General features: G+C 39.1%; 1 protein-coding gene across 4 annotated transcripts in view; it reads left to right on the top strand.

The window, feature by feature from the left end:
• The window catches only part of Prkd1 (protein kinase D1), a 390,066-nt gene that overhangs the window by 290,617 nt on the left and 80,382 nt on the right, over window positions 1–19,067 (top strand). For all 4 annotated transcript variants that reach the window (XM_004661851.3, XM_045155177.1, XM_045155179.1 and 1 more), the window contains exons 3-4: window positions 14,307–14,438; window positions 15,503–15,663. In XM_004661851.3, coding sequence (XP_004661908.3) covers window positions 14,307–14,438; window positions 15,503–15,663 — 293 coding nt within the window. The remainder of the gene's footprint in view (window positions 1–14,306; window positions 14,439–15,502; window positions 15,664–19,067) is intronic.

The following is a 19,067-nucleotide window of genomic DNA, read 5'->3' as shown; positions in this document are numbered from 1 at the left end:
CTTTTAAGGTATGATGGGGTGGTTCTCACAGAAGAAGATTCTCCAACAGAGAGTAAAGTTAGCACCAGATAAATGGGATAACCCTTAATGTTTTTTAGAGAGAGAATTTAAAAGGTATAGGCCCTCTTGTAGCTCGCGATTGGTGGTAGCTTGATAATGAAGAACAGGCTCATTTTTGGATCTGGTTCTGACTTGTTTCCCAGCTCCAGCTATGGGTTCCATTCCACTGAGTGGGCCAGCTAGCCAAATCAAGAGGAATTGGTTTCCCTCCATGGCTGTACACCACTATTGCACTTGTGTGAGCATCACAACAGGTTATTTGCTGCTAAGTAGGTTAGACCATGAGTTGCTTGGGCAGATATTGGTCATTCACCCGCCTCCCCTCCCCCCCCCCCCGCCCATGAATCACCTTGTGGCACTAGACATGCTTACTTCCTGGGGATTGACTCTCTTCCAGCTTCCAGTCATATCACTCCATGTTACATGTCAACTGCATATGGTGTCTTCAGCAAGAGGGTCTTACCACTAAACTTTGGTTGGTCATAAGTACTTTGATAGAAATCTGTCATTCTTTTAGGAAATGTTGTTGGGCTCTCTGATCCAAAGCTCATTGTGGATGATAGCCACATGCTGGTACTGGGAGTTATAGGTCAGTGCCCACAAAGAGAAGGAAGACAAAGATAACTAATACAAAAAAGTTAGAGAGAAGACACACACATGCGTGCGCGCACACACACACACACACAGAGAGAGAGAGAGAGACAGAGAGAGAGAGCAGCTGTAGAGCATTAAGATCAGTCTTCATCATACCCTCTTTAATGCCTTGTGACTCAGGTGTTCCCTGTAAGGGCCTGGTGAAAGTTCAACCATTTGGACTGCATTTTAGGATGTAGAATTTTATGGTACCATAGCTGTTTGTGTGTAGATTTGTGTACCTCACTGCCTCCCTTCCCCTCTTCTCCCATACCACCTATTGTCTTCTCCTTGAGATTCTTGCTGGGTATGTTGGCATCTTGGGTAGATTCAGGTTAAGTGCTGTAGATGAGTGAGACTTTGCAACGATTATCTATCTGTGATGGGGTAAGTTTAATAAGAATGATCTGTTCCAGGTTCAACCATTTTTCTTTAAATTTCATTGTATCCCTTTTTTTTTTTTTTTTTTACTGCTATGTAGAATTCCATTGTGTAGATATACCACGTCTTTTTATCCATTCTTCTAGTGATAGACATCTGGGTTGATTCTAGCTCTTAGCTATTACAAATTGAGCCACTATAAACATGGTTGAGCAAATCTTTCTGGACTGAGGTTTTAGGGTACATACTCAGTTAGGGAATAACTGGTTCTGTCGGTAACTCTATAGTCAGCTTTCTTAGGAGTCTCCATATTGCTTCACACCGACAGTGGATGAGCATTCCTGTTTCTCCACATCATCAGCAGCATTTATTGTCATTTGTTTTTTTGATGTTTGTCATCCTTACTGGGATAAGGTGGAATGTCATAGTTGTTTTAATTTGCAATTCCCTGATGATTAGGGATGATGAACATTTTCTTCAGTGTATGTTTGTCATTTGTATATTTTCCTCTGTAAACTGCCTGTCCAGCTCTTTGCCCCATTTTGTGAGTGGGTTGTTGGACTTTTTATTGTGCAGGTTTTTGAGTTCTTGTAGATTAGACTTCAGGCCTCTGTCAGTTGGATTTTCAGGAAATATTTTCTCCCATTCTGTGGGTAATCTATTGGCTTTACTTATTGTATGTTTCTCTGTTAAGAAACTCTTCAGCTTCATGTGATCCCATTGGCTGAGAGATTGTTTAAGATCCTGTGCTACTGGAGTTTTGTTCAGGAATTCTTTTCCCATTCCTATATCATGGAAAGTTCTTCCTATATTTTCATCCAGTAGTAGCTGAGTTTCTGGTTTTATATTGAGGTCTTTGATCCATTTAGACTTGAGTGTAGTGCATGGCAAGAGGTGTGGATCAAGTTTCAGTTTCCTGCATATAGTTTTCCAGTTTGTCCAACACCATTTATTGAAGATGCTGTCTTTTTTCCAGCCTGTATTGTTAGGGCCTTTGTCAAATATCAAGTAGCTGTAGTTGCTTGACCCAAAATCTGGGTCCCCAATTCTATTCCAATGGTCTATACTCCTGTTTTTATTCCAATGCCATGCTGTTTTTATTACTATGGCTTTTTAATATAGCTTTAGACCAGGATTGATGATGCCTCCAGAGGCATATTTTTTGCTGAGTATATGCTTGAATATCCAAGGCCTTCTGCCTTTTCATATGACTTATGAGATCATTTTTTTCTATCGCTGTGAATAACAATGTTGGGATTTTGATTGGAATTGTATTAAATCTGTATATTGCCTTTGGTAGGATTGCCATTTTCCCAAAGTTAATTCTGCCTATTCAGGAGCATGGGGGGGTTCTTTCCATTTTCTCAAGGGCTCCTCAATTTCTTTTTTGAGTGTTTTTATATTTTCATTGTATAGATCTTTCACTTCCTTGGTTAATGTTATTCTAAGGGTTTTTTTTGTTGTTGTTGTTGTTGTTGTTGTTTTTGTAGTTGCTGTTGATAATGGGACCATGTCCCTTATTTCATTCTGTGTATCTTTATCATATGCATATAGGAAGGCTACTGATTTTTGTGTATTGATTTTGTATCCTGCTACTTTGCTGTAGGAGTTAATCACCTTCAGGAGTTTTGGGATGGAATCTCTAGGATCTCTTACATATACAATCATGTCAGCAGTGAATAGAGCTAACTTAACTTCTTCCTTTCCAAATTGTATCCCTTTTATTTCTTTCTCCTGTCTTATTGCTTGAGCTAGGACTTCCAATACTATATTGAACAGCATAGGTGAGAGTGGACACCTCAGTCTTGTTCCTCATCTCAATGGGAATTCCTCCAGTCTTTCTCCTTGAGGAGCTTTGTACATAGCCTTTTTACGTTAAGATATGAACCTACCATTCCAATTCTCTCCAATGGTTTGATCATGAAGTGAACTTGTATTTTGTCAAAGGCCTTTTCTGCATCTATCAAAATGATACTGTGGTTTTGTGTTTAGCCTTGTTTATGTGGTGTATTACATTGACAGATTTCCATATGTTGAACCACCCCTGCATTCCTGGATGAATCCCACTTGATTGAGTTGGATAATGCTTTTGATGTGTTGATGGATTTGGTTTGTGAGGATTTTGTTCAGGATCTTTGCATCTAAGCTCATCAGGGAAATGGGCAGGTAGTTTTCTTTTCTTGTGGCACCTCTGCCTGTCTTTGGAATTAGGGTGATCCTAGCTTCATAAAAGGAGTTGGGTAGCTTTCCCTATTCTCCAATTGTGTGGCAAACTTTGAGAAAAATTGGTTTGGGTTTTCCATGAAGGTTTGATAGAATTTAGCTGAGAAGCCATCTTGTTGTGGACTCTTATTTTGGAGCAGGTTTTATATAACCTTGTCAATCTTGATGATAATGATAGGTTTGTTTAGGAGATTAATCTGCTCTGAGTTTAGCTTTGGTAGATGGTATATGTCCAGGAATTTATCCATTTCTTCCATATTATCCAGTTTTATGAAGTAGATGTTTTTGAAATAAGTCCTGATGGTTTTCCCAATTTCACTTATGTCTATTGTGATCTCTCCTTTTTCATTTCTAATTTTGTTAATTTGAAACATATCTCTCTCTCTCTCTCTCTCTCTCTCTTTTTTTTTTTTTTTTTTTGCTTGATCAAATTGGCCAAGGGTTTATCAATCTTGTTTATTTTTTAAAAGAATCAGCTCTTTGTTTCATCAATATTCTTGTTTTCTTAGTTTCCAGTTCACTGATTTTTTTTATCTGATTTTAAGTATCTATCTTGAGCTTTTGGGGTTGGATTCTTCTTGCTTTTCCAGTGCATTTAAGTGGATGGCTAAGTTATTTATTTGGGATCTCTCTGTCTTTGTTATGAAGGCATTGAGTGCTAGGAATTTTCACCCTGTCTTTAGTGGGTTTCTTGAAGACATCAGATTGAGGGGTCTAACTTTTTGATCCATCCTGTTAGCTTGTATCTCTTGATGGGTGAATTAAGGCCATTAATATTTAGGGTAATGACTGTGAGGTTTCATTTGATCCCTGACATATTGTGTTTGTATATGTGTTTTGGTGTTTTCATGGACTTAAATGTTTTTTGTGTCTTCTCTCAGTTTGGTTATTGTAATCTGCTTCTTGTAGGCATTTGAGGTTGATTATTTGATTCTTCTGTGTGTAGAATTTCCTGAAATACTCTCTGTAAGTTTGGTTTTGTGTTCATACAATTTTAAAGCTGTGTTTTGTCATGGAAAGTTTTTCTTTCACCATCTATTATGAGGGATACTTTTACTGGGTAAAGTAGTTTGGGTTGGAAGTCATAGGTTCTTAGACTTTGCAATGTTTCATTCCAGCCCTTCTGGCTTTCAGGGTTTCCCCTGAGAAGTCTGAAGTAATTCTGATAGGTTTACCTTTAAAAGTGATGTGCTGGTTTCTTTCCTATCTGCTTTTAGGGTTTTCTCTTTGGTGTCAATGTTTAGAGTCTTAATGACAATATGTCTTGGAGAGTTCTTCCTTTGGTCCAATCTGTTTGGAGTTCTGTTAGCTTCTTGTATTTTGATGGGCCTTTTATTTGATAGAATGGGGAAGTTTTCTTCAATTATTTTGTTAAATAAATTCTCCATGCTGTTGGTCTGAATTTCTTCCCCTTCTGTTATTTCTATGATCCAGATGTTAGGGTGTTTAAGGGTATCCCACAATTCCTTCATGTTCTGTTCACAGAAATTTTTGAGCTTATTAAAACTTTTGAACTTTCGCTGTTTCTTCTGTCTTGTGTTCCAGATCAGGGTTTCTATTCTCCACATAGCTAACTCTATTCTGGAGAGCTTCTAAAGAGTTTGGGGCCTGTTCAATTAGTTTGCAATTTCTACTCCTTTTTTATGTGTAGTTTCTATCCCTCTGTCATGCTCTCTTTTCATATCATTTTCTGATTTTCTTGATGCTTCTTGGAATTCATCTTTGCATTTCTTTATATCGTCATTTAGCATTGCCAGCTTATGTTCAAGGTCCTCTTTCTTTTAACTCTCCTTCATATCTCTTAACTATCTTCAAACTCCTCCCATTTTCTTATCTGTTAGGTCTAGTCTCGTGATGGCAGCATCCACATGATTATTGGTCCGTGGTTGCTTTTCTGTAAGTTCTACCAGTAGCTTGTTCAGAGTTGTATCGCTCATAGTTTCATTTTTGTATTCTGATCCTAATGTCTCTTCTGTGTTTTAATTAGAGACACTTATTGTAGGACAGGCTAATCTTATTGGATTTACTTACATTTGATTTTTCATGTGATTTCTTTCATTCTGTGCTCTGCCCATCACAGTGTATGGGCAGGGAGAGTAGGACTGTGGTCTCATTGGGCAAGGAAAGTGTTGCCTTTGGAGGGAGCAGTCCTGAGGTCTCCATGGGTGGGCAGATCAGCCTGAGGTCACCCGCTGCGGGCCACCATTGACAGACTGATGGGCAGTTGGCTGGTTAGGAAATGGGGAATGGGCCTGAGCTGGCATGGGCAGAGCGAGCCCGAGCTTGTGCATGTGCAGGTGGAATGGGTCTGAGCTCACATGTGGACAGTGAATGGCTGGAGCAGCAAGTGGGCAAATGGGCAGAGCAGGCTGAGCTCGCATGTGCAATGGGCGGCGCATGTGAGGGAGCCTGTCTGATGTCATGCATGGGCATGGGTAGCATGGTGATCGCCCCTGTGCAGTGAGGCAAGTGGAACTGTCTTGGCCTGGGTCCTCTTTCTACAGTGAGGCTGGCACTATGGCTACAGCGGCTGCTTGCTTGGGGGTTTGAGGACTGGTGGTCTACCCAAAAGTGAGGGAAACAGCTGATTTCCTTTTTTCTCCCCTCTCTGTACCCTCTGACTTGTGATCTATTAGAGATTTCTCCCCTAAAAGACCCAGTGAACCGTTAATGCCTTGCCTTTCTTTCCAGGGGAGGTTCAGCGCAGTTAGGCAGTCGCCATTTGACTGGAAGTCTTGGGACTTTGTTTTTTATATCTTTCCTGAAACACACTTTGTAAAAAACAATATGAATGCAGATTTAAATATTATTAGAAATTTTAGAAATTTGTTTACAGATTTAGCGTTGAGTACTTTTAAATTTAAATATAAATCTTGAGGCTATTGTGTCTCAAAGATGGTTTAATGAGTGCATTCTGTTCAAAACTGAGTTTCTAGAAAGCCTAACAGGAAGTGTTTTTTTGTGCTTTTGATTATAGAAATCTGTAGTGTACTAAGTCTATAGTGTATCAAATGATCAAGTTATAAAGTTTACTTTCTGTGTACCATAAATTGAACTGCTATACCTGTGAATAGATGCTCACTCCCTCTTTAATGCCCATCTTTGTTTAGTCCTTCATAGTCACCCAATAACATATTATTTTCTTCTACTATGTTTCTTGTATTCAAACAGTTCACTTGCTCTTATGTCTTAGTTATGCCAGGAAGATATATAGATATTATAATACTATAATAAAGTTATCAATAAATATACATGGAGTTTATAAGAAAAACAGTTGACTACTGTTCGTTACCTGTATAAATATGTTAATATGTTTAACTCTCAGCACTAAGCAATAAGTTAGATTTTTTTTATTTTTTTTATTTTTTGGTTTTTCAAGGTAGTGTTTCACTTTAGCCCAGTCTGACCTGGAATTCACTATAGAGTCTCAGGCTGGACTCAACTCACAAACTCATAGCAATCCTTGTGCCTCTGCCTCACAAGATCCAAGTCATGGCACCAGATATAAGGTTCAGGAGTGGCCAAGGACCCTGGGGAGCACTCTGAGGCAGAGATGATGGAAGTTTTATTGGGCGGAAAATGTGAGATGCCCGTACTGACTCTCAATAGTGGAGCAGTCAGTCTGGGGTTACAGATAGTGGGCTTTATAGGTTTTTACAATTGAGGGAAGGTGAGAAAGGGGAAGGACTTTTCTTGTTAGGGCAGTAAATTTCTTTCACATTAGCCATACTGAGAGACTAGGAGTGACCTGGTGAGAGACTGGGGGACAGTAAGTCTCTGATCTCAGGGTGAGACCAGAAGTGACCTGGTGATAGATAAGGAAAGGCAGTAAATCCTGTTCTTGGGGTATCTTTCTTGAGGAATGTGAATGATCCATTTCTTATATCTCCCTGTAGTCATCCTGTTTTTCTTTTGGTGACTCCCTTTTAGGAAGCCCATTTTGACCTTACACCCCCAAATTCCATGAGCTTTAAGACTACTTCAAAGATGAGCTCTTAGGAGCCACTGGAGCTCTGCTTTGGTAAGTGCTATGTATCATTAGGGTCTAACTCCTTCATTCTGGCACTGATCCCCAGATTCACAATGGAAGCAGCACTCTTATTTGTCTCCCCAATTCCTCTGTGGTTTCTGCTGTGGCTTGGCTGAAGTGCATGGCATAGTTTATCTCCTTGGGTCTCACTTCCTTCTGAAAAAGAAAAACAGATTCTCCAATGGAGAGTGATGTCAGCATAGATTAAGTGGGATAAGCATTATTAATTTAGGGAGAATTCGATGTATGTAGTCCCTCTTTTAGCCAAAGACTAGTGAGTGTTTGACACTGGAGAGCATAATCGTTGTTTCCATAACATTGTAACCTGGTTCCAAATTCCAGATATGGGTTCCTTTACACTGATCTCTTAGCCAATCAAAAAGCTATTGGTTACCCATCAAAGCTGTGTGCCACTATTGCACTGGTGTGTACATCCTGTCAGGGTATTTGCTTCTGAGTATCTTAGACCTCTGATTGCTCAGACCTTTGTTGGCTGCTTTCCAGCACTAGACAGGTTAACTGTCCGGAGATTGGCTCACTTCCAGATTTCCAGCAAGGTCTCCCCATGCTCTTTGTCAGCGGCATATGTCGTCTTCCAAGATACTTACTTTTGACTCACATGGGCTGTCTAGTGCTTTGACAGAAGCCTTCTTGTTTGGGGGATCTCATAGGTCTCTCGGGTGGAAGAGTTCATTGTGGTCAGTAACTGATTTCTGGTATTGGGAATAACAGGCCAAAGACAAAAATGAAAAAAATAAGAGCTTAGGCTTCATCCCACTCTCTCCAGGGCCCTTCTATTCAGGTGCTCCCTGTTACTCCTGTTGAGGGTTATATCTTTTACTCTATTTCAAGAATAAAGGTTTCTGTGGTACCAGTTCATTTTGGATTTAGTTTTGTGCTTGTTTTCCCCCACTGTCTACTTCCTGTCCCCCCCAAACCCTTCCATCCCTATTGTCTGGGCCTTGAGTTCCCTACCAGGTATGTCAGAAACTTGAGCTGGTCCAGGTTAGGAACCACAGATGAGTGAGACCATGTAGTGTTTGTCTTTCTGTGCTTGTGTGAGTACACTGAGTATGTTCCAAGTCTGTCCAATTTACTGCGAATTTCCCTGTATCCTTTTTTTCTTACTGCTGAGAATTTCCCTGTGTAAATGTCCCACAACTTCATTATGCATTCATCCACTGATGGGGACCTGGGTTGATTCCAGTTCTTAGCTATAATGAATTGAGCAGCTGTAAACATGTTAGAGCAAATGTCTGTGTAATGCCCAGTAAAGGAATAACTGGGTCTGTTGGTATCACTATATTTATTCCTTTCAGGAATCTCTATATCAATTTCCATAGTGGTGTACTAGTTTACATTCCCACCAACAGTGAATGAGTGCTCCTCTTTCCCTACATCCTTCCCAACATTTGTTGTCGTTTCACTTTTTAATAATTTCCATCTTACTGGTGGAGTCTCATGGTTGTTTTAATTTGCATTTCCTTATGGTTAGGGATGTTGAACATTTTTAAGTGTGTGTTAGCCATTTATAATTCTTCCTCTGAGAATTCCCTATTCAGTTCTCTATCCCACTTTTGGAGTAGATTGTTTGGTTTATTTTTTATTTTTTATGTTTTATTGATAACTACTATATTTACAGACCATAAACCATGATGTTTTCCACTCCTCCCCTACTTTCCCCTTCACAACTCTGCTCTCCATCATACCCCCTCCCTCTCTTCAGTAGTCTCTCTTTTAATTTGATGTCATCATCTTTTTCTCCTATTATGAGGGACTTGTGTAGGTATTGCTAAACTCTGCAAGGTCTTAGATATGGAGGCCAATTTCTGCCTGGACAGCTGCATTTTAAGGAATGGCACCCTTCCTTTGGCTCTTACATTATTTCTGCCACATATCACACAATGGACCCTGTGGCTTGGAGGGTGAGATAGAGATGTTTCAGTTCTGGACAGTCTTCCATCCCTTCTTATCAGCACTATGTTACCTTTTGGGTCATCTCAGTGGTCATCACCCTCTGAAAAGAGAAGCTTCTCTAACCAAATGTGAGAGTAGCATTAATATATGAATATGAACATTAAGTGTAGTTCTTTCAGGGCAGTTTGGTGAGAATAATCCAGACAAATGCAGACTTTATCCCATAAGGTTCATGACCTCCCATTCCATAGGCTTTTGATTAGGTTTTCAGTAGCAGAAATGAATTCCATCCCATAGAGTGGGCCTTCAGTCCAATTAGAGAGCAGTTGGTTTTCCCCAGAGCAGACATGCCAATATTACACTCATTCCATCATTTGGCCTGTCTGGCCAAACTTGAGGCTTCCAGTGTCCACTGTTTTCACTGCTTATGATTTCTGTCTCCCATAGGGCTGCATGTAGTGCAGCTTTTTCCAGCTTTTACTTGGCTGAGCTACTGGGAGGAGGTTTTCTGTTCAGTACCAGCCTTATTTTCTCAGTGACTTTGCCACTCAGGCATGTGAAGTCTTCAGCAATATGGTCATACAGTCTGTTTCCCAAGGAAAACCAAGGACTTTGGCAATAGCCTGTAGTGTTTTTGAGGCATCAGGGAACTGCCTGGCTAGCATCTCACTAGAAGGAATCCCATCCCTGGCACTGAAAATTTTCTAGTAACAATATGTATTCTAGATATGCCATAATTCAAAATATTAGGTTTTCATATGTCTTATTCAGAATATCTTGAAATTTGACTGACCTCCACCCTTCTTTTACACAATCTCTTCCCCTGTCTTCACTTAGGCCTTTCCCCTCCCTGTAATCTCTTCTTCTACTTACATATATACAATACTGTCCCCTTAAGTGCTTCCTTCCCTCCCTTATAGCCTTTTTCTAGCTTATGGGCCTCTGCTACTGATTTTTGGTTCCAGTTCACACACAAGTCTAAACATTGTAGCTAGGATCCACATATGAGAGTGAACATGAGACGTTTGGCTTTCTGGGCCTGGATTTCCTCACTTAGTATAATTCTTTCCAGATTTTTAATCTGTTTGGACTTGACTTTTGTGTATGATGAAATGAGCAGGTCTCATTTCACTTTTCTACCTAGGGTTATCCGCTTTGTCCAGCACGATTTGTTAAAGAAGCTTTTCTATATCCTATGTTATTGAGGCCTTTGTTGAAGATCAACAAGTAGCTATAGTTACAAGTAGCTATAGTTACTTAACCTAAGGTCTGAGTCTTCAATTTTGTTCCATTAGTCTATGTTTCTGTTTTTATGCTACTACCATGCTGATTTTATTACTACATCTTGGTAATATAGTTTTAGTTCACTTATGGTAATACCTCCAGAGGTGTTTCTTTTGCTGAGGATATGTTTGGACATCTGAGGCTTGCTGCCATCCCATATGAATTTTTTTCTAATTTTCTTATTTTTTATTAATTAGTTTTGTATTCATCAAATACAGTCAGTTTGGTACCATTATTAGGCTCATCCGTGACCTACCCCCTCCCCTTGGCCCCTCCTTGTTGAGGTATATGGGTTATGCATTGTGGAGTTAGCCCACAGTTATGGGTAGGATAAATGTCTCTGCATATCATGACCCAACATGTGGCTCTGACATTCTTTCCGCTCCTGAATTTTGAGTTCATTGTTTCTATCTCTGTGAAGAGTGATGCTGAATATTTTATTGGTATTGCATTAAGTCTGTATATTGCTTTTGGTAAAATTATCATTTTCCCAGTATTAATTAAACCTATCCAGGAGCATGGGAGGTCTTGCCATCTTCTCAATTTCTTTCTTGGGTGTTTTTATGTCTTCATTACATAGGACTTTCACATCCTTGGTTAGTGTTATTCCAAGATATTTAATTTTTTTGTTGCAATTAAAAATTGGATAGCCTCACTGTTTTGTTGTTGATTTTTCATTGATTTTAATTAAAAACTTTTTTAAAACAAATATTTATTTATTTGAGAGAGATAGAAAGAGAGGCAAATAGAAAGAATGAATGTACCAGGGCCTCTAGCTATTGAAAATGAACTCCAGACACATGTTCCACTTTGTGCATCTTATTTTATGTTGTTACTGTGAAATTGAACCTGGGTCCTTTGGCTTTGCATGAAAGTGCCTTAACCACAACGATATCCAGTCCTAAAACCTTTTTTCTTTTGTTTTTCTAGGGAAGGTCTCACTCTAGTCCAGGCTGACCTCAAGTTCACTCTGTACCTCCAGGCTGGCCTTGAACTCACAGTGATCCTCCTACCTCTGTCTCCCAAGTACTGTGATTAAAGGTATATGCCAACATGCCTGGCTTTAAACTTTTTTAACTGGGAATTTTGAAATATGAGCATACAGTTATTTGATCAAGTTCTTGTCCCATTATCCTCTTTTGTACTCTCTTCCTGCTCCCAACCCTCAATACCCACCTCTTTCAAGATAGTCTTTGCTATATTTTTTTTGTCTCATTTGTTTTTATCCTCTTTTGTCTTTCATGAAAAAATGTTGATGGGCTCAGAACTGGCCTGGTATTTTGTTGCTTACTGATGGCCACTGAGGAGTCATGCATGCACGAGTCAGTTTATGTTTGAAGGATAGCACCCCAGAGAACTGCTGTGCACCCTTGGATTATACATACTTTCAGCAACCTGTGCTGTAATACATCCTGACCCTTGGAAATTTGGTTATAAGCCTCCTTTAGTGTTGAGCTCCTAGCACCCTTTTATTTCTGCTTTGATGAGTTTTAAGTTCCTCTTTGTCTGCCACCATCTCCATAGAGAAGGTTTTCTGGCTAGCAGAGAGAGCAACACTCATTAATTCTGTCACTTTCTCTGAACATGCCCTGAGCCCTGGTGGGTTTGATAGAGATGACTCATCACATGCTAAGCACTAGGCTTTATCTTCTTACCATTTTGTTGGGTCTTGGGTGCCCCGGATATCCACCTCCATCTGTTTAACAAAAACTTCTCTAATCAAAGTGAGAACAGCATCATCAGCATTAATCAAAAGTCATAAACATATACATTTTTATGTTCATAACATATCCACTTAGCCAAAAAGCAGTGGAAGCTTTCTTCTGGAGTCTATATTATTCCAAACCATAGGTTTTTGACTTGGTTCTCTGTATGTGGTGTGAATTTCCTCTCACCGAGAAGTCCCTCATATCAGTCAGAGAGCTGTTGATTGTCCCTGTAGCTCATGTGTCACTACTGCACCCATGGGTATATCTTGCTTGTCTGGTTGATTTTGGAGCTTTTCCAGATCCACTGCATGTTCAGACTATAGACAACTTTTCTTCCCAAGCAGCTTACATGGTGCTTTCCCACACTATGACAGCTGGTTGACAGGGAAATGGTTTCCATTTTAATTCCACTTTGATTTCAAAGTCCTACAACTGTTGTCTGATGTGTCTTTAGCAATAGGGGTTTACTGTCTAATTCTAGGGTGTAACCAAGCAATTTGGCAATGGCCTCAGTGGGATTTAAACTTTAAGGCACTAAAAAGGCTGTATTCAGCAAAGGCTTCTGTTCTCAGGAGTGAGAAACTGAGGTTCATGGTGGCTCAGTGAGATGTCAAGTCAGAGGTTCTTACAGATCTTTAGCCTGCCAGGCAGGCACTGTCTACCCAACATTCTTGAGTGCCCAACATCAGCTTATAAATGCAGAGGTCTGAAAGATATACTCCTGTCCATTAGAAGTTTGAGAGAAATGCTGGTCTTTTTGTTAAATACATCTTTCTCTTTCTTGATTTGAGCTATAATCATAAGACCCCTTTTGTAGTATAATAGAATTCTATATTTTTCCACACATTTTTTATTTCAGTTGTCTACATGGGCACCATGTACAATAGGGAATAATAAGAAATGACAAAAAAAGCCCTCTACTATAAATGTAGTTTATTGAAGTTCATCAGAGTGAACCACAGTTTATCAACATGTTATTAAATACAAATGCTTGAAGCCAGGCATGGTGGCGCACACCTTTAATCCCAGCACTCAGGAGGCAGGAGGATCACCATGAGTTTGAGGCCACCCTGAGGCTACATAGTGAATTCCAGGTGATCCTGAGCTAGAATGAGACCCTACCTCCAAAATAAATAAATAAATAAATGCAAATGTTTGGCATGCTAATGAAAAGACATCTGGGTTATTTATAGCTCACAGGTTCCCCCCCCCCCTTTTTTTTTTGGTTTTTCGAGGTAGGGTCCAACTCTAGCTCAAGCTGTCCTGGAATTCACTGTGTATTCTCAGGATCATCTTGAACTCATGGTGATCCTCCTCCTACCTCTGCCTCCCGAGTGCTGAGATTAAAGGCATGCACCACCGTGCCTGGCTAGCTCACAGTTTTATTGTTCAAGAGTTCAAATAGTACTGTCCTTTTAAGAATAAGCTACTTGAAGTTTTTGTCTTCTCCAACTTCCATTGTGATGTACATTTAGTTTCCACTTGTTTCTTCCATTTTAATGTTCCTCTTGATGATCACACATCATTTTTCAGATATACCTGAATTCAGCTTTTCAAATTTTCATTTTATGAATGAGTTTTGAATACTTTCTTGATTTAGGAGGAACAAAAGTAAAATATATTTAACTAACTTCGGGCATATGTAAACTAGATTGAGTGACCTTATCATTTATCCTTTCTTTTGTTGAGTATTATTGAATAGCCTGAAACTTTGTCATGTAGAAAATGGAATCGAGATAAGATTGCTTTGCCCCTCTGTATAGAACTATATTTGAGAAAAAGAAAGTCTAATGATTAAAAGTTAAATTCATGTTGCATCTCATTCTTCATAACTCTTTGTGCATGTTGTTGTTTTGAAGTAGGGTCTCATGCTACCCAGGCTGGCAAGAAACTTGCTCTGTATTTGAAACTTGTTTCTTACTGCTGATATCACAGACATGAGCTGTCTTGCTTGGCTGGTTTTCCATAATTTTGTTTAGAGAATTACATCCAAACTTGTTTGTTTATTATCTGTCATGTTTATTATTTGCAGATCAGTATCCATTAAATCTCACTTACTATTTACACAGCTTCTGCCACCTTTGAAGACTTTCAGATTCGTCCCCACTCTCTGTTTGTTCATTCATACCGGGCTCCAGCTTTCTGTGATCACTGTGGAGAAATGCTTTGGGGGCTTGTGCGTCAGGGCCTTAAATGTGAAGGTAAGTTGAGTGCATGTTCAAGCTACCTGCTGGTGTGTACCTTCTACAGTGGGGTCTTCCCTCCCTCCTTCTATCTCCCAGGCATCATTGGCCATATGGAATCATATGGGGAGTGTATTTTATCCATTTTTGTGATGTAACATAGAAATGAGCTCACAGTAATTACTTAATTCCTGCTTGTGGGGAGAAAAGTTCAAGGATGATGATCTAAAAGAAACTCTGCCAAAGGTGTACTACTTTAATCAGGTTTCTGTTACTTTGACAAAATACCTGAGAGAAAACAACATAAAGAAGGAAAGATTTGTTTTTGCTCAAGATTTCAAAAAGTCACTTCACATGGCTCTATTTCTGTTCCTGTGATGAGGCAGGGCATCATGACAGAGAGTGCATGGTGACAGTTAAATGGGGAGGTAAGGGACAAAATGTACCCTTCAAAGGCAGGCCCACAGATTTACTTCCGACAACTAAGCCCTTCCTCCCAACATTTCTGTCATGTACATATACACAAACAATATATTGTTTCTAAATGTACAGGGTTTAGGAAATGGTTCAGTGAATCAGAATACTTGTTGCACAAGCATGATGGCCTGAGAGGGTGTGATTCATCTTGAGCTTGACTCCCCAGCACCCACGTAAACTGTTGTGCATGGCTATGCACATCTATAATCCCAGTTCCATGGGGAAGGGAAACCAGAGAATAGCTGAGGCTTATGAAAACAGTGGCTCTGGGTTTAGTGAGAGACTCTGTCTCAAGGAAAGTAGTGGATGAGCATTAAGAGCAAGAGCAAGAGTAAGACCCGGTGGTCTCCTCTGGCCTCATCATGCATGTACATGGACCATTTGTACCTGCACAGACATAAGGATATACTGTACACACGCACCACACATAGTACACATATACACACAAAAATTAAAAATAAGGCGAAAAAGAATCAAAGAAAGCAGAAAAAAATTGAATATCAAAATAACCTCAAGAAAAAATTCAGTGCTATTTTTTAACTTCATAATTTGTTACTGGTAGCAGAATAACTTTTAATGAAAGCAATTTTTAATTTCACTTTCAGGATGCGGTCTGAATTACCACAAAAGATGTGCATTTAAAATCCCGAACAATTGCAGTGGTGTAAGGCGGAGAAGGCTCTCCAATGTTTCCCTCACTGGGCTCAGCACCATTCGCACGTCATCTGCTGAGCTCTCTTTCAGTGCCCCTGATGAATCTCTCCTGGTATGGCTTCCTGTTTACCAACTCCCCATTCAATCTAGAAATGTGTGGGCTGTTGTGATATTAGTGTCAGTCCAAGAAAGCATGCTTGAAAGGAAGACACAGCCGGGTGCTAACCACTTTGTTTCTTCAGGGTTTCTGTGGTAGATTGGTCAGTACTTCACAGAGCCAAAGCTTTATATGTGCTTTGTCCACAAGTTTCATGAAATTATGAACGATGTGAGGTTTCATCATGTTCACAGGGCCAGAGCCACACTAACTAATGTGTTAATGTTGCAAAAGGTACTCAAAATTTGGAAGACAGAGATTTAAGAAACACTGTCCTGCATATTATTCAAATACTTAGTAGCATGCTGAATGTTTCTTTTGAGATAAAATTTGCAACTTCCTTTTATTATAATATTGCCAACATTGTTTGGCATTGCTAATGTACATGTGTATAAGTTTCTCATCAGACACTGACAATTCTCATGAGAAAAATAGTAGCCAGTACTTTAGGTATTTCTTCTGCTTGTAAAATATCTTAGGTATAGTTTAAATATTTAAGAAAATTAGATTTTCATTTTTCATGCATTCAAGCAAAACAAATTGGGATTACCCATTTAGGACCCCTCTCAAGTTGGGAGCTTTCTGCTTTATTTTTTTTCTAAAGTGCCCATTTCTGGAGCTCCTTTCTGCTATATAGGAGCCCTGACTTCTTTCCTTCTCTCTAACTGTATAATAAAATCATTATAAACCTCAATATAAAAAGAAAATTGTGATAATTACATGAATTACTTAATTAAGAATGAAGTTCTAAAATATCTAAGAGGGCTGGAGGGATGGCTTAGTCATTAAGGTGTTTGCCTGCAAAGCCAAAGTACCCAGGTTCAATTCCCCAGTACCCATGTTAGCCAGATGCACAAGGGTGCATGCATCTGGAGTTCATTTGCAATGGCTGAAGGCCCTGGTGCACCCATTCCTTCTCTCTGTCTGTCTCTCTCTCTCTCTCTCTCTCTCTCTCTCTCTCTCTCCGTCTTTTTCTGTCAAATAAATAAATATTAAAATATCTAAGGGTTCAAGGCTTTGTATTTTACATATTTCCCTGTCCCCATCACTGTACACCACAATGATGCATTGTGATCTAAGTGTAAAGATCAGTGAGAAAATCTTGTAGAATTACTAAATCATCTAGGTTAAATAAATCCCTCTTGAATTTGAGAGGGTAAATAAATATAAAGATACCTATGACAAGTTGCATTGGTTACTTTAATATGTGAAAATATTTTATTGTGATCTTTATGTCTTTTTACATGACTTTGGAAGGGGAGAGAATCTTGTATTTTTCAATTCTCTTTTAAGTGAACCTATTGGGGTAAGGTGGGATTTAAATTTTAGCAATAACTAGAAGAAAATATACTTTTATAAGTATTTGGAATGGATATGTCTTATTATATGTCCTTCGGTAATTTTTTAAAATATTTTTTATTTATTTGCAAGCAGACAGAGAGAGATAGAAGCGCAGACAGAGAAAATGGGTGGACCAAGCAAGGTCCCTAGCCACTGCAAACTAGCTGCATATGCATGCTCCACTTTGTGCATCTGGCTTTACATGAAGATTTATCTTTAATAGTCATATTATCTTCCCTGCTCAGAAGTTCTTGGTTGACTTTGAACTTTTGTAATCAGTGATTTTATGATCTTACAAATTAAACATAATGATAATAGATTGCTATTCTTTGTCTTTTATTTGTTTGCCTATTTCTTTGTGATGGAGGGCCTCACTATATTCAAGACTGAGCTGGGGCTCACTATATAGTCTAGGCTTGTCTTAAACTCATGACAATCCTCCTGCCTCAGACTCCCAAGTTCTGGTATTGTAGGCTTGAGTCACCATACACAGCACAGACTCTTGCTTTCAAATGAATCATTGAGAGGTGTTTTGAATCAACATTAAAATGTGTTCAAAGTGAGAAATTATGTCTTTTTACTGTTTCAGTAGAAAAGGGGCTCTCCCACCCTCTTTTTGTTTATGTATTTTGTGTGTGTGTTTGTGTGTGTGTGTGTGTGTGTGTGTGTGTGTGTGTGTGTGTGTGTACTAGAGAGTGAGTGTGAAGGAGAGGAAGATAACCTGAAGGTGTTGGTCCTCACCTTCCTCCTTGTTGGATACAGGGTCTCTCTGGTTTGCTGCTTCTGCTTAGAATGCCTGGCTAGCTGGCCAACAGGCTACAGTGCTTGTCCAGATTCCATTTCTCCTCTGCCTTAGGCACATTTAGTATTACAGTGCTCATGCTCCTTACAGCTGCCTTTTTGTGGGTTCTAGAGATCTAAACTCTGATCTCAAGCTTGAGCAACAAGCACTTTTAACCACTGTTTCATCTCCCCAGTCCCACTAAAGGCTTTTAAAAGCAAAGCTTATGGGGTTGGAGAGATGGCTTAGCAGTTAAGGTGCTTGCCTGAAAAGCCTAAGGACTTATGTTTGACTCTCCAGGTCCCACATAAACCAGATGCACAGTGATACCAGCGCCAAGGTGGCACATGTGTACAAGGGGGCGCATGCATCTGGAGTTCTATTGCAGTGGCTGGAGGCCCTGGTGCACCAATTTTGTCTCTCAATCTCACATAAAAAAAAGCAGTTGGACTTGCCTCAAAAAAAAAAAAAAAAATTTCCACAACACAAACTATCCAAAATTCAAATTAGTATTAAATCAACATAGTAACATCTAGATAGTTAATGTTACATAGTATCTGTTTCTATCGTATGTCAGTATTAATATACACATATATACATATGTGGATATATATGCTTCCACATATACACTTATGTACATATATATTGTAAAACATGTGTTTATGTAATTTACATTTACAAATATAAATTAATTTATATAAATATGTAATTTATATGTAGGTGTAATTTAGGAAATATAAGTATAATCCTAAATACATATTTTTGTGTTGTTCAAATAAATTATTTAATCGCTATATTTAGCCAAATGAAATAATTATTCAATAATTTGAATTGCTTGATTACAGGATATATGTTACATAAAATATTGAAGTTCATTATTGTTTCATGGATGAATAGAAAGTTTATATGTCAGAATCCCTTAAAATATATTTTAAACTACATTTTTAAAAAACAGATTTAGGGCTGGAGAGATGGCTTAGCGGTTAAGCGCTTGCCTGTGAAGCCTAAGGACCCCGGTTCGAGGCTCGGTTCCCCAGGTCCCACGTTAGCCAGATGCACAAGGGGGCGCATGCGTCTGGAGTTCGTTTGCAGAGGCTGGAAGCCTTGGCGCGCCCATTCTCTCTCTCCCTCTACCTGTCTTTCTCTCTGGGTCTGTCGCTCTCAAATAAATAAATAAAAATTAAAAAAAAAAACAGATTTAAACATTTCTTCAAGAGTGTTCATGTTGTGAAAAAAT

Source organism: Jaculus jaculus, chromosome 7 (genome assembly GCF_020740685.1).
Source record: "Jaculus jaculus isolate mJacJac1 chromosome 7, mJacJac1.mat.Y.cur, whole genome shotgun sequence".
Lineage (NCBI taxonomy): Eukaryota > Metazoa > Chordata > Mammalia > Rodentia > Dipodidae > Jaculus > Jaculus jaculus.
This window is presented reverse-complemented; position numbering and strand designations above follow the sequence as displayed.